A 17076-nucleotide genomic window follows, 5' to 3' on the forward strand; every position below is an offset into this window, starting at 1 on the left:
TGGCGAGCAATACAGAAACCAGAAGAAAGGCGGACCCATTTTTCTGGGCATGCCAGGGCCAGTGGCTAGATCCATGGACACCGCTTCACTGGTCAAGAAGCCCTGAGTTACACTGTCATTGTGAGTAACATGGGAGTTACATAGATGACCGATGTTCACGCAGAATAGGTCCTGCTATATCGCTCACAGTCCTACCTTCACCACAAAAAATGTACATGTTGCAGTATTTGAGGGGCGTAGAGAACCTGAATTCCTGAGACCCATATCACCAAGGCTATGAGCAGTATAAAATTCTTAACGAAAACATAAAACATTTGGTACTTGTTTCCTAGCACGGCCACAACGATCATAATCGCGGTCATCGGGGGTAAAATCGGGGCCATCGCGGGCATCGCGGCCGCTAAAAAATCGGGTGCGATGGGCCAGACGCGATGCCCGCGATTTCCCCATAGAGAACAATGTTAAATGGCTCAATTTACCCGCGATGACCCCGATTTCCCATAGGAAACAATGTGAAATGGATCAATTTACCCAAATTATCATAGGGAACAATGGTAAATGGGCCAAAAACCCCCCTGAACATAAAAATGTCCCCCCAAAAGTACTATACGCCACCCCGCGATCAACGTGAACCCGAAGCGTGGCGAGCGCAGCGAGCCCGCGAGGGGCGGCGGTACGCGTCCTCCGACCTTTTCATGCCCTACTATCCACGTCGGCGTGGAGTTGAGAATAGAATAGTGTGGCGAGCGCAGCGAGCCACCGAGCCCGAAGCGTGGCGAGCGCAGCGAGCCCCGCGAGGGGACGCGGATACCTTCACAGTTATACGCGTCCCCTCGCGGGCTTCCCAGGTGTCCATGGCGACGCGGACACCTGGGAAGCCCGCGAAGGGACGCGTTTACCTGTGAAGGTATCCGCGTCCCCTCGCCACGCTTCGGGCTCGGTGGCTCGCTGCGCTCGCCACACTATTCTATTCTCAACTCCACGCCGACGTGGATAGTAGGGCATGAAAAGGTCGGAGGACGCGTACCGCCGCCCCTCGCGGGCTCGCTGCACTCGCCACGCTTCGGGTTCACGTTGATGGCGGGGTGGCGTCAACTACTTTTGGGGGGACATTCCACTGCTCTGTGGGTTTTTTTGGGGTTTCTGGCCCATTTACCATTCTTCCCTATGCTGATTTGGGTAAATTGATCCATTTAACATTGTTTCCTATGGGAAATCGTGGTCATCGCGGGTAAATTGAGGCATTTAACATTGTTCCCTATGGGGAAATCGGGGGCATCGCGTCTGGACCATTTAAGCATTTTTAGGTGCACACGACGCGACCGACCCGATTTTTCACTGTTTTCAATGCATTTCAATGGAAAAATCGGGGGCATCGCGTCGGTCGCGTCGCAGGCCACTCAAATTACCCCCGATGGCCAAGATTTGTGGCCGTGCTAGGAAACAAGTACCAAACATTTTTTCTTGGTATCTAATCAGGACTGCCATTGTGAAGACCGGGAGTGACAAAATAAGCAAGCCCCCCTTAAGCTATGGATATTGTGGGTGGAGCTACAGTTGGGGTGTAGCATCAATTGGTGCATAAACCATTTTTTTTTTAAATGTCAACATTTATGATGTGGGTGTTACAACATGTCAGTCTGTCATATGAATTATATTATACACTAGCCCTGCTTTAGCCGCCTCAGTATGATACATAAATACCCGCATGGCAGATCCACCTTTTTCACACACATATACACCAGCCCTGCTCAATCCACCTCCCTCATACACACACATATACACCAACCACCTCCCTCTCACACACATATACCCCAGCCACCTCATTCTTATAAATATATATATGTGTATATATAGATAGATAGATATATAGATAGATAGATAGCGTTCAGGTTCAGCCCTCCGAAAAGTTCATGCGACTTGCATGTTGAGCCTTGATGTGAACACATGCACCTATTCTAAAGGAGCAGCCTAAATGTTTTTCCAAATAATAATTTACAAGAGGACTAGTTTTTCCCACCGACAATTAGAGGATCTGCAAAGGTCATTATTTGATGTGTACTTTAATTGGACCCCAATATTGAACTGTAGGTGGGACCTTACTTAGCAAAATAGGGACATCTCCTATCCCATTTAAAACATTTTCACAAAGAGACGAAACGCGTTAGTTTATGTTTCATCCTTATTCTTGTGAAAATTACACCTCTGACAAGAACTGGACATGGAAAAAGTGTTTTAAATGTCTTCTTTTAATAAATATTTTATGTTTAAAACTCATTGTGCATGAATTATAAAGCCAAGAGAGACAGGAATCACCATTTAAATACCATAGGGCGCCTGGCAATACTATTGTGGTTATATTTGGATTGTGGAGCCCCACTAGTAGGGGGCCAAGTGTTGCTGGCAACCGATTGGTAGTTACTACTATCAGCGCGGCATTAGGGATTTGGTTTGAGATATATATATATATATATATATATATATATATATATATATATATATAGATAGATAGATAGATAGATAGCGTTCAGGTTCGGCACTCCCAAATGTTCATGCAACTACAGTGGTGCCCTCCATTGATCAAATAGAAATGGTCGATATATACATAAATACCCTGGGGCAGCACTCGACGGGTTAATCAAGCGGTTAAAATAACGCTTGATTAACCCGTCGAGTGCCGCCATTTTGCTGCGGACATTTCTAAACAGGTATACCATCATCAGCTAAAGAGACAGGCTCCATCTTTGTCTGGGCGGGGACAATAGTTTCTGCAGTACTCCCCTAAATGCAACCCTGTATCTAATGCACGCTGTAGCTTCTCAAGTACAACCAAGCCTCTGTAACCATTGTTCTTCCATGAGGAGTGCCAAATTCTCTTCACTTTTAGGTTGCAGAGACAATAATAAACAATCCAATTAAGGATGGAAGGGAGAACAGAGGTAATTTTGAGCATTCCTTAAGAGAACAGCAGCTTCTTGATGGGAAAAAATGGAGACCCAGGCCCAATAGTCCCAAGTTCGGGAACTTAAAGAGTTGAGTGTGGAATTCCAGTTTAAGCTGGTCAAAAGGTTTAATGAGAGAATCTTGATAAATATGTCCCAGTGCAGCCATTCCACACCTTCACCTTGGCCAAAATCCGCTGCCCTCAAAGCTGCCCAGTTTAGTGAGTCTAGCTTTGTCCATTCCCCTTGTTATATTTTTATGAAGTATAATATCTTACCTGACTCGCATTCAGCTCTTGTGCTGTTGAAATCAGCAGTGACATCCACAAAGTGACAGATGGAGAAAAGTCTGCATCCTCTGTTACAGGCACCAAGGACATCATCCTGTCAGAAGAGAATATATTCATATTCATAGATTTTAAACCCCATTTCATTCAATTTAAAAAAAATTCAAATATCCCTCTCTATTTTTTTTAATGTAAAACCATTGTATTCAGTATTAACAGGAATAATGGTACTTATGTAGTATCTGGGCGTCCGATTTAGAAATCGGATCGGATCGCATCGCATCGTATCGCATCGCATGCGACCAAATCGTATGCGATGCGATGGTCAAGATTTTTCCATAGGATTCAATGTTAAAATGGTCTGAGTCCATTTTAACATAGAATTCAATGGGAAAAAGGGGTCCTTTTCCTTTCCCCACTATCCAAGTGGGCATGGAGTTGGATATAAACCTGTGGCGAGCGTAGCGAGCCACCGAGCCCGAAGCATGGCGAGTGTAGCGAGCCCCGCGAGGGGACACAGAATACTTTTTAAGAAATATGCGTCCCCTCGCGGGGCTCGCTTCGCTCGCCACGCTTCGGGCTCGGTGGCTCGCTGCGCTCGCCACGCTATATAAAATCAACTCTATGCCCACTTGGATAGTGGGGAAATGAACAGGACCTTCTTAACATTGAATCCTATGCAAAATCGCATCGCATCGCATCTGATTGTATGCCTTAAGGTAAGGCATACAATCACAAAATCGGCAGCCCAGATACTACATAAGTACCGGAATAATTAATAAAAATTAATTCATAGTCCAGCTACAGATGGAACCACGCTCATCCATTGCACCAGCGCACCTAGGCAAGGATTTTGGAGTGCCACTTTTGTAGCGCGCTTAGGCGCACTGAGATGCATTGAGGCCTGCAAGGGACTACACATCTCCATCACTGGGAGGATAATACTCGACTAATCTAGTGGTGGATTGGTTTATAGTACAGTACAGATGGAGCCACGTTGTTCAACGAGAATGGGACATACTTTCGTATGAGACGCTCGTGCATCTCAGTCTCGACGAACACCGCTGCGGCTCCAACTGTACAGTACAGTACAATACAAGCTCGGGCAAGAGTCAGAACCCATGGTCGATCTGAATTCATGGGTACAATTATAGTCTATGGGGGAAAATGTGTAGATCACCGCTGACCACCGTTTTGCTGATGGGGACGGTTGAGCGAGTGAGAAGCTTGCGCGTCCCAGTCAGCCAGTCTGCTAACCTGCTCCAGCACATGCAATCTGGTGATCCAGCAGGCTGGCAAACGTCGGCTCGATCTGGAGCTTGCAAGGGTTTCTGGCTTCCTTTGTAACCAGGGAGCCATTGCTTGAATGTGTGGAGGTGACAGTAAGGAATCCTGCTCTCTAGTGGGTCAGCTCCTGGCAGGTGCTCAGCTCCCTGTTGCACAGCAGGTGCGCCCAAACCTGACAGCAGTACGGGTAATAGACTGGAGCTGTGGGTTGATCATTGCAGCATCTGTGCCTTTGTCAGCAGCCCCTGTGTGTTAAAATAGTGTAATGAGACGCACCTTCAGCATTCCCCTTAGACATGTAAAACCTGTACAGTTGCTCGCTACATAGATGTGGGCTTCCACGAAACCCTGGTTCACGCTTGCAAGCCATTTTTTTAACCCGCTCAGTGCTTGAGTCTGGCCTGCTTGTACTGTATGTCATTCATACTGTAGAGTAATTCTGTGTTTAATTAGTGTAGTGTAATGAGAGGCACAGACAGCATAACCCTTTCACAAGTGTAAACTATGCCGTCAATAGTTCCATAGATGTGGGCTCCCATGAAGAACAAGAAGAGATGGGTTGCGGTAAATAAAATGAAGCTTTGGCTGACACCCAGTAGCCATTTTGTTAGCCCCCCCTCAACAGTCAAGTCTGTAATGTAAATCTGTGCTTAACCAGTGTAGCTAAATGATATGCACGGACAGCAGTGCCCTTACACAAGCGGAACCTACAGTATGGATCTGTGGTTGTCTTTGCTGCTGTATAGCTTCAGCGACCCCTATTGGCGCGCTGTTTGCCAAGAATGGAACACATTAGCATCTCACATGCCGTGTGCCCCATTCTCGGCGAAAGTACTGTCTACTCACTCTCTTATACCCATAGCATACTATAAATAGCATAATGAGACGCACGGCTATGCAATAGTATTTTTGGAAGAAAGTATAAACTGTATCTAACATACTGAACAGTACAGTAATGTACAGTAAAGTAGTTCTTGCACGACAGTGCATTTCAATGGACACTTCATGCACACGCAATCCGGATCCTTTCTCTATAGCTTTGCATTAGACATCTGACGCAGACGCAGTGGTGATTTTAAAAAGTGACATCTGGTGGATGATTGCTGGTATTGCACTCACCATGCACCGCCATATGACAAATGCCAAGCTGTGCTATTTAATGCACTGCAGTGCGACTAGGCGCAGTGTGGCGAGTTGGTGGGCCAAACGTCATAGGCAGGCTAGATGAGTGTTGCTCCATCTGTATTCACAAACTCTGGCACTCTGTGCACTAGCAGGGGTGCTTCAGGTTGTACTATATTTCTATGACCAGGTCAAATTATTTATGGTTAATATAGCAGGCAAAACTAGTGCATTCGGCTTCTAATGTCTGACCCTAAGGATGACATATGAACACAATTTACTTCATTTAAAAAAAAAATCTGAATTTCTCAATAAGAAACCTTAGGCTGCTATAAAACAATTCTTGTACTCAAGGGTGCCATTATTGAAAAAGTTTGGGAACAATGTCCACAAAATTATTTTACGAAAAAAGTGTTATTAATGTAAATGCTGCTAGGTGGTGTTGGGCTCCCTCAAGGCCGTTAGTCTTGACCCGCTACCATGTTGTACAGTAATTATACTACATAGACACCCATTCAGCCAGTGGCGTAACTCCAAATATTGCTCCCCCGCCAAAGGTTTTTGGTGCCCCCCCCCCCCCGCCCACCACATTTATACTTACATCAGGCATTCCCAACCACGGTCCTCAAGGCACACCAACAGTGCAGGTTTTGTAGATATCCAGGCTTGAGCACAGGTGACTTAATTAGTATCTGAGGGATTCTCATTAAACCATCTGTGCTGAAGCCTGGATATACCTAAAACCTGCACTGTTGGTGTGCCTTGAGGACCGTGGTTGGGAATGCTTGACTTACATACTTAGGAGACCAGCTGTCAGCGATGTCCCGGCTCCTGTCCTGGCTTCATTCTGATGATATGAAGAATGGACCATCACAAAATGTCCGCCCCCATACAGCAGACAGTTTCAGAGAACTGTCTGCTATATGGGGGCGGACATGTTATGATGGTCCGTCTCCATAAGCTCAGAATGAAGCCAGGACAGGAGCTGGGACTACCGCAGCGAATACAGGTAAAGCTGCGGGGCATGGGGGGGGAGGGGGGTGTATTACAATAGCACCACAGCCCCCTGGCACCCACACTTACACTGCGCCTCCCCGCGACCGTGGGGGCTGCGGTGCTATTGTCATGCCACTGCATTCAGCCCCAGGGACTCGGTGGGGAAATATATGCCGAGCTTAGCCCTTAAGGAGCTAAACTTGGCATACATTTCCCCACCAAGTCCCTAGGGCTGAATGAGCATCTACGTCTACTGAATGAGCATCTACTGTACAACACGGAGGCGGGCCGAGAATTATTGACTACATAGCATACTGTAGTATCAAAATGGTAAAGTAGTTATTGGACTATATTACTGTATTTTATTGGAGACCTCATGCATGCTAATTGGTGATTTTCAAAAGCGATATGTACAGTATTTTATGAACCAGTGGCGTAACTACAGAGGGTGCAGCTGCTATGGGGCCCGAGCTGTTCTAGGGCCCACTACTCCCCCTGTACCCAAAGATCAGTGCTCCCTGCTCCCCCTTGCACACATGAGAAAGCAGCCGCTGTGACAGCACCCTCACCCAGGGTCACCCGCAGCCATGGAGGATGAAGCTGCGCTCCCCCAAGTTACAACCCACTCACCAGCTTTCCTGAGTCCCTGGCCGGCCTCCTGAAGTCCCGTGATTCGTGGACTTTAGGGGGTGGGGCTTAATGCCTTAAAGTGCCTGCCCCCATAAGTGGCCCCACGGAGGATGAAGCTGCTCTCCCCCAAGTTCCAACCAACTCACCATCCTTCCTGAGTCCTTGGCTGTCCTTCTGAGGTCCCGCGATTCGCGGACATTTAGGGGGCAGGGCTTAATGCCTTAAAGTGCCTGTGCCCATAAGAGGCCCTTGGCTCTGCTCCCAGAGATTGCTGCAATAAGGTAATGATCGCCACCCTTTCACTCTGCCTCCCCCTCTCTTTCTCCAGTCTCTCTCCCTCCCCTCTATATTTCTGAAGCTGACTCCCTCCTCCTGTATGTTTCTGAAGCCATCTCCCCCCCTTCTCTCTAAGAATCTCATCCCCATGTCTCTGATGCTGTCTCCTCCCCCTCTCTCTGACACTGTCTCCTCCCCCTCTCATTGACGCCATCTCCCTCAGTCTCTTCCCCCCTCTGTCTGATGTTGTGCCCTTCCCTCTCTCCCTGAAGTCTTCTACTTTTCTCTGATGCTGTCTCCTCCCCCTCTCTCTGGTGCTGTCTCCTCCCCTCTCTCTGACGCTGTCTCCTCCCCCTTGCGCTGATGCCATCTCATTCCCCTTGCACTGATGTCGTCTCCTCCCCCTCTCTCTGACGTTGTCTCCTCCCCTTGCTCTGATGCCATCTCCTCCTCCTCTCTCTGACGCCATCTCCTCCCCCTCTCTCTGATGCCGTCTCCTCCCCTCTTTCTGATACTGTCTCCTCCCCCTCTCTTTCTGGCGCTGTCTACTTTCCTCCCTCCCTCTCTCACTCCTCTCTCAGTTACTCACTCTGTCTCCCCCTAACATCCTCTTTGTCATTAACTCCCCTCACTCTCTCTCTCTCTTGCTACCCTAATGCTGGGTACACACTGGAGGACATTCATGCGATATCGGTATCGATATTGTCCATATTATTACCAATAAATCTCCCAGTGTATACCCAGCATTCTAGTTATGCCCCTGTGATGAACATAAGCATTACACTTGCCAGCAATGCTTCACCAGGCTGCGGCACGTCTCATCTTACAGGCCAACTTCCATAGGTAGGACAGATGAGAGTGACCACATCAGTATCTATTTAGACAAAAGCATATCCAATTAAAATTTGGTAGGGAAAAAGAGTTTTTTAAGCTACTGCATCTCTGTATTTTGGGGCATCTCTTTTAGGAGTCACCTGTCTTGTCTAGTACCTTTTGTGGCTGGAATATACAACCCATGAAAATTATTACCCAAAGCATCTCCACCAACCCAGCAGTATGCTTACGGATGTGGATCATATTAGGTTGACAGTCATTAGGTCAACACCGTTGGGTCGACATGCAGGAAAGTCGACAGGGGGATATGTCAACATGGTTTTAGGTCGACCTAGCATTAGGTCGACATGGGTTTGTCGAAAGGTCGACATGGGTTTTTTCAGTTTTTTTTACCCGAATATCAACAGAGTCGACAAGGACACTGTTTGAAGTCAACCGAAGCCCCTCGTATCGCTCACTTCGCTCACTATGCTTCGGGAACACTATTTTATTCTCCCACCATGCCCTAGTGGATGGTAGGGCATGAAATACCGCCTTTCGGTACATCTTGGCTCAAAAAACTGTGAAAAAAACATGTCGGCCTCGCGACCTGTCGACGTAACCCATGTCGACCGAACGCTATGTCAACCTAAAACCATGTCTACCTTGTTCCCTGTCAACCTAGACACCTGTCGACATTCAACCATGTCGACCCAACGGTGTCGACCTAATGACTGTCGACCTAAGTTTGGTCGACCATATTCCATGCTTACTGTGCTCTGCAAGTCATTGTTTTTAATTAATTCCGTGTTATTCATTTACTCTCTATACTAAGTACTCTCTTTTTGTTGGGGCACTCTTGTTAAACAAAAAGATTTTTATGTAGTTATGATAAGTATAATAAAGGTTTTGGTATGATTAGCCAATACACATCAGTGTGTCCAAATGTAATAAACTGTTGGAATGAAATCTGTGATTACTTTAAATTTGAACTTTTATTAAATACAAATAAATAAACAAAATAAGGGACACACACAGACACACACATAAACATGACAACACTGACATACTGTACAAACCTACACGTATCACTCTATATATGATAGTCACACCTGTACTACTTTGCAGTGTAGGTCTGTTGGTATGTCACGCACTTTATGTAGGAAATGTATAGAAAGGGCACAAATTTGGGACAGAATTCATACCATTGTCATCTTAAGGCATGAGCTCATTTTCAAGATACAGTTTGTAAATATTTAAGTATTTCCTTCATTTTCAATAGGTTGAGCAGAAATCCAGTTTCCTATGCCAGTCTATGGTTTATATTAAGGTCAAGACATGTGCCTAAAATAAGATCTGATTTTGCCCCAAAAATGCAAGTATTTGAATTCTAGAGCCTCCAACCTCAGGATTCATGCAATTAGGTTGTGCATTTGTGCTGAGCAGCATTTAGCACTAGCTGCACTTTACTCAGACACTGCCCGGCTTTGCAGCCCGGGTGGCACCAATGTATATGGCGCTAAGGTGGGCAGCCATAGACACACAGGCAGGGTGAGCGGCATTTCACATGTAGTGCTGGCTTCCATCAATTCCTAGCTGGTGAACCGGCAGCCAATCAAGAAAATGGCTGCAGCAGCGGCTCTGGATTGGCTGTCGGACCGCTAGGTCCCAATGGCTGCTGGATGACACGACATTTGAAATGCCACTGGTGCTGTATGTATCTATATGGCTGCCTTCTAATAGTAAGTGCCATCCAAGTACATCCATCTAATGTGTCAGTTTTCTCCACACCCACCCTCGCTGCTATGTACACTGACCCTCCCTCATTACTCCCTACACATAGCATTACTTGCTGCTCTCTACACCCTTCCTTAGTGCTCCCTACACCCACTTTTCCTACTCCTTACAGCAATCCATATTCCAATCCTGGGACTGAAAAACAGCCCAGGATTGGCCTTGCTAGTAGTATTCCATTGCACATGTTGAAACTTCACTGCCTAAATCTTTTCTGCATCTCGCTCAAGTTATATATATGTTTCCCTACAAATTTTGACTTCCAGCTGTTATTCACCACTAGAGTATCAAAAGAATGGTCAGTATTAATAAGGATATGTGAGCTCTAGTGATAGTTTTGTTGCAGCCTGGAAAATAGACAAATCTTTTTTTCAGTGATAAATTGCAGAAAAGTCTAGTCTAGTAATATGGATACATTTTTATATATAATAAATTGTACAGCAGGCAAGAATGAATGAAAGTGAAGTGAACAGTAAAGTTGGCCATACACTAGGCAACTCTTCTAAGGGGAGAAGTCGCCCACGATCCCCCCGTGTAGGACCAGATACGATACACCATATGCAGTCCATTTTGCATATGATATATCGCATGCGATCCCAGCCAAGCCTTCCTGACTTTGGGTCCTTCGTGAACCAGTTGCTCCGATGAAATGTGCACAGGAACTGGTAATGCATTTATGCGTTCTATTGCTACAATCACCTAAACCAGTGGTTCCCAAACTGTGTGCCGTGGCTCCCTGGGGTGCCTCGGGACACATGCAGGGGTGCCGCGGGTTGGTGGTCCAGGACCAACTCAAATTATTAATGGTTAATTATTTATGAGCAAAACCAGTGCTGGTGGCTGCCAATCATAGAATGTGTACAAACAGAAGCAAATCCTGCCCTTTACCACATAACTGCCGCTAAGAATCGCATATAAACCCAATCTACTTAATTTTTTTGGGACCTAGGGGTGCCGTGAAAAAAATTCTGATTCTCTAGGGTGCCGTGAATCAAAAAAGATTGGGAACCCCTGACCTAAACAGTAACCAAATTGCAATGCATTTCTCCCTAGTCTATGGGCACCTTAACAAACACCAGGATGAAAATACAGGAGGAAAGTCAGATAAGAAACAGAAGAAAAGTAAGCCCAGAGTGGTTCAACGAAAGCATTCAATTGTTGCGATGGGGATGTGTCAAGCATGTGATATAAAGTAGAAAAGTTACCCAAAGCAACCAATCACCTTCTGGGGGTTGTTCTGGTTGATTAGCAAGGCTGTGAATTCACAGTCTTGGTAGTCCACCAAACCCTGTCTGCGAATGATGGCCTGGCCGCAACCCATTTGCAAGGGCGATTCCCTTGAAAGGTCGGCGACCATCAAATGATGGTGAAGGTGCACGCATATAATAGTGACTCTCAAGTCACTTACATATTCGCAGACAGGGAGCAAGTGGGAGAGCAGCTGACAACTGGTGATGGCAGCTGGCTGCTCCCCCCCCCCCCCCCCCCGCATCATTAGGGCATTTGCCCAGCATTCTCATGGGAAAGACCATGAAATTCTGGGAGTTCCCATATGCAAATGTCCCAGGCCGCCACCCACGCCTCTCGACGCCTCCTGCCCACACACTTGGGTGTGTGCGCCCGGGGAACACCCTGTTTGCCGTTGCCACATGCACTTGACCCCAGAAATGACCCTGCGAATGCGCCCAACAACGGAGCCCCTGCGAATATTCTGATCTGTGTGAATGGACCAGAATAAGACCCTCTGTCTTTTATATAACAGAGTACATGAAATTACAATTACAGGCTAATTGGCTGCTTTGAGCAACTTCTCCAAGAATTGATACATCTCTTCCCCGTTGAGAAGATTTTGTTCTACTGTATATGTAACATTAATATAGACACTATTTCTAAAGTAAACAACATTTTTACATTAAAAAGTGACAGTAACCTATTTCAATTTTGACAACATTACATACTGTAATTTGCTGCCTCTATTCTTGGGGAATCCCAAAGTTTGAACAATGTGCTGAGTACCGGTATACGGAGTGGAAGGGATTTTAGAAGTAGGTTGATAATGCAGTATTATATAAATCTTCAGATTTTCTGCTTATCTGCACAGGGAAATACATGAGATGTTTATTCTGTACGTTATTCATCCTTGTATTAAGGGTCCTGTTCACTGTTGTAAACGCGCGTACACACTAGACAATTTTTTAAACGATAACATTTTCATGCATATTGTTCAGTGTGTACACACTATTTGATAGCCACTCCTGACATATCACCTAAAATAATGATCTAAGCAGGTGGTTTCCAAATTGTGTGCCGTGGCACCCTGGGGTGCCTCGGAACACCTGCAGGGGTGCCCTGGCTTGGTCGTTTAGGACCAAATTAAAATCATTGTCAATGTAATAATCAAAATCAGTGCTGGTGGCTTCCAATCATAAAATATATGGACAAACAGAAGCAAATTCTGTCACTCACCACACAACTCACCCTAAGGATGACTTATAAACACAATTTACTTAATTTCAGATATTTTTTCTAAATTAATCCATAACATTTTTTTGGCCTAGGGGTGCCAGGACAAAATATCTGATACTTTAGGGAGCCGTGATTCAAAAAAGTTTGGGAACCACTGATCTAATCACAATGCAAAGTGAAACAATTCTGGAGCAAGTTGAAGGGGAGATTATTGGATAGGCTAATTTTGCGAGTTGGAAGGCAATAAAAGTATAACAAGGAAGAGTCATATTTTACAATGTATGAAATGATTGTGACTAATTTGTGTCCATATCCATCACTATAAGCACCAAAAACTGTTTAACATAGACTGCACTCTAAAAAACAAATGGATCCCTATCCTACTGAATGTGCATAAACCAATACAATCCAGTAAGGCAGGCAATACATTTGTTGTTTAGAAACTGGGATTGGTGCATAATCACATTAATTTATAATGACCCAAAACAATCTCTATATGCATGTACTATGTTTGCTATATTTATATGTTGTTCAAGTGTGCCAGCTACATATATATATAGAGAGAGAGAGAGAGAGAGAGAGAGAGAGAGAGAGAGAGAGAGATATCAAATACTAAACATAGTATATTTGTTTTTTATGTAGGGTATACAATCATCAATAATGCCATTTCAAAGGACATGGTTGTTTTAAACACCTTGTTTTCAACTACATAATTTATCAATAGACAATACAAAATCATAAACTTACATTAGCACCTAGGCATATCATTTGTCCAAACCAAGCAATCTGCAGGACAATTTTTAGTTTCCCAGCATAAAATATCAAACAAATCCAATCTATGAAAGTAATAAGAACTAGCATCAGTGGTATTTTGTACAAAGCAGGATTTGTAAGACAGACTGTTGTGTTGTTCACCCTAGGGATGTGCAATTATTAAACACCCACAGAGAATATGGAGACAAGAGAGAAGCAGGAAATAACATGAAAACAATGTAAGCCATTGCAAGAAGATTTTACACGCAAATACGATGTGCAGTAACGCACGACACCTTATTGTAGGCAGACATTACAATGATGTCTACACCTGCTAAGGGAACTGTACATGCCAATAACCTCCATCTTAATCGCAATCTTAAAATGGCATGCGTACAGCAATGGTTAAAGATGTGATCTAATTGGGGCATGGAAAGATACAACATGAGAACTTGCATATCAAAATAAATCGAATACGCAGAATTCAGCCAGCCATGTATAGTGCTTTAACATGGATGCCTGAGTGCAACATCACATCACTATGTAATATATATACACACAAATAAATATATATATATATATATATATATATATATATATATATATATATATATATATTTATATTCCTTACTTCAGTCGAGATCTTGAGCTTGAAGGTGAGCTGGCACTGCTGGCTGCAGGGGTTGATGTCCCCTAGTTGGGCGTCGAATGGATCTCCTGCACTGACTGCAGATACCACCACTATCAGCGATAGGAGAAGGCTCAGTTCGCAGCTCCAGTATTCCGGGGCTCCCATCCTGTAAAATTGGCTATAGGAATCCAGGGGCAAATCTCCAGCAGCGAGATACAGAGAGAGAGCAGCAGTGCTGTGCAATGTCACAGCTACTCTGACGTCACCTGTTTAGTGAAAGGAACCATGGGAGAGAGGAGGAGGGGTGTACAATGACAGCGTTCAAATGGGGTGAGATAGTGATTGTATAAGAGAGCTGGTGCACATGTTACTGATGCGGTACTGTATATGCCATTTCAGCTGGAAACACATTATCCGCAGTCTCTGATTCAGCAAATCATTAACCGGTTTGACAAGTCAATATGAATTTCTATCAGTTATTGAATTTATCATTTCTGTCATTCAGTTCCGCAACTATGTTGATTTTCATTTATTTCCCGTAGAATGTAATGCAGTAATGTAGTTTGTTATCATAAATAAACACATCGCATATTTCTATATTTATTGATAGGACATAAAAAAAAAATAAAGTCTGTTTCCACAAATATGGAAACCAGTCACGCAGCTAACTTTCCATTCTGCAAATCTACTGTATTTACTTTGGATGTTTGTCATTTTCCAGGCAACAATGAAAGTTTAGTGTTTTATCGCATACTGTACAGAATACACTGTCAGCATCCTGATCACAGCGGTGAGCCTCTGTCCATGGTCCTGATAGAACATTTGACAGTTTAAACATCTGAAAAGGCTTAAGAAAATATATCCACCTTCAGCAGACCCCAAATTATCTGCAAAATACACAAAGCACCACAGTTTATGTCTGTTTTACCTTCAACTACAGATAAAATAACTTATGTCTGGGGTGTGCAGGTTTCCACAGGGAACCCCAGCTGATAAAGCATCACAGAGTAGATAATTCTAGAAGAAAGAATGTAGGGCCAAATGTAATAAAGTGAGATGGGATGCGGTCATTTGGTCTACAGCATTATGGTCAACAGTCATTAGGTCGACATGGGAAAAGGTCGACATGGTTCTAGGTCAAAAGGTCATTAGTTCGACAGGTCGTTAGTTCAACATTGTCTAGGTCGACAGTCAAAAGGTCAACATGGAGTTTTTCACTGTTTTTTGAGCCAACATGTGCCAACAGGCGGTATTTCATGCCCTACCATCCACTAGGGCGTGGTTGGAGAATAAAAGTGTGCCCGACGCATTGCAAGTGCAGAGAGCGATGCGAGGGGATGCTGTGCATTTTAAACTGTGTCCATGTGTCAAATGTGTTGACCTTCAGGTCAAAAAGCAGTGAAAAACCCCATGTCGACCTTATGACTGTCGACCTAGACATTGTCAAACTAAAGACCTGTCGAACTAATGACCCTTTGACCTATACCCATGTCGACATTTCCCATGTCGACCTTTTCCCATGTCGACTTAATGGTGTCGACCTAATGACTCAGGAGGTGATAGATTTTGGGAGAGGTTTCCAATTTTTTTTAAAGCACCTATCATTTACGCTGAATAACCATGTTGATTTTGCCATGTAATTGATTGTTGCTTTAAAAAAATAGGAAAACTCTCCCCAAATCTCTCTTTCTGATTCTCACAATCTACTATATTACAATTGGCCCATTGTATCTGCTGTATAAAACTGTAGAAAGTGTATGCCTACTACTGTCTCCAAAGAGAGTACCCTAAGAATACAACACTTGCCAGTAAAAAAAAATATATATATATCAGAAATGGTACAAAAGTCATCAAGTGTATTATTATATTGTGTACTGAGTGTATTGAGGGCCTTGAGTGACTGGACAGATCATGGAGAGGGTGACTTCTGCTTGGGCAAAGCAGGAGCCCCCTGGATTGGGTAAGATGTGCATGTCACCGGGAGGCTTGATCACTTACAGTTCTAATCACCCAACTTATTTAAAAAAAAAATAGATTTTCATACAACAGAAGCAGCATGTTTAAGCTGTGTGCATTCAAAATGCACACAGACAGTGTATTATATTTTTCCTTTAAGATAAATATTATATAGATTCATCTGGGACAATTCAATTGTCGGTCTCCCCAGCCACCACAAGATGATGTCCAAAGATGCAATTTAATTGTTGCTCCATTCATTTGCACATTTCAGCATACAGGGCCTTACTCTTTCTGACAAAATCCTTCTTAGATGGACAAAACCATGTGGACTGCAGGTGGGGCAGATGTTACTTGTGTAGAGAGAATTAGATTTGGGTGGGGTTTTACTTCAAAGTGAGATCTATATTGCAGTGTAAAAATAAAGCAGCCAGTATTTACCCTGCACATAAACAAAATAACTCACCCAAATCTAACGCTCTCTGCACATTTTACATCTGCCCCCCTGCAGTGCACATGGTTTTGTCCATCTAAGAAGGATTTTGTCAGAAAGAGAGAACTAGAATAAGGCCCACAGCCTCAATGGTTGATACATTTGCCATCGATGGGGGAGAGCCGGATAATTTCCCTTCATTAATGGCACAGCAAAACCAATGTTTTACAAAGTGCACTCCCAACATCCACAAAGCCCTATCCCCATGTTCTGATTGTCGCACTGGCAAGTCAGTCAAAGAAAATGGATGAGCATTGAAAACTGCAGTTTAATACTATCAATTGCTGGTTGTAGTATCGCCATCAATGGCAACCATCGATAGTGACTGCACCGATGGCCATTCCTAGTCTGAGTTTTGGATAGAATTCTTGTGTTCAGTCTAGAGATGAGCGTGTATGGATTTCTGAAATCCGGACGCTACCAAACGGCAGGGATCCAAACTGAGATCCGAGAAGCATTTCAGAATTCCTGCCAAGCTCAGCACACAGGACAAGGCAAAACTTCATCATCCCAGCGTCGGATTCTTACAAGATCCGAATGCTATATACAGTAAGTCCCCCGCAAAAGCTACCATCCAGCGTTGGAGAGGGTTGAGGGACGTTGTGTCTCTGTGTGTCTCTCTGGGAAGCT

At 44.3% G+C, this 17076-nt stretch overlaps 1 protein-coding gene across 1 annotated transcript in view; it reads right to left on the reverse strand.

Moving 5' to 3' along the window:
- Window positions 1-14277, reverse strand: part of TMEM59L (transmembrane protein 59 like) — a 59357-nt gene extending 45080 nt beyond the window's left edge. The window contains exons 1-2 of the mRNA XM_083179442.1: window positions 13998-14277; window positions 3221-3326 (exon numbers count right to left, since the gene is read on the reverse strand). Of these exons, the coding sequence (XP_083035568.1) occupies window positions 3221-3326; window positions 13998-14162 (271 nt within the window). The 5' untranslated portion in view covers window positions 14163-14277. The remainder of the gene's footprint in view (window positions 1-3220; window positions 3327-13997) is intronic.
- Between the last annotated feature and the right edge of the window lie 2799 nt (window positions 14278-17076).

Source organism: Crinia signifera, chromosome 1 (genome assembly GCF_055691185.1).
Source record: "Crinia signifera chromosome 1, ASM5569118v1, whole genome shotgun sequence".
NCBI classification, from domain to species: domain Eukaryota; kingdom Metazoa; phylum Chordata; class Amphibia; order Anura; family Myobatrachidae; genus Crinia; species Crinia signifera.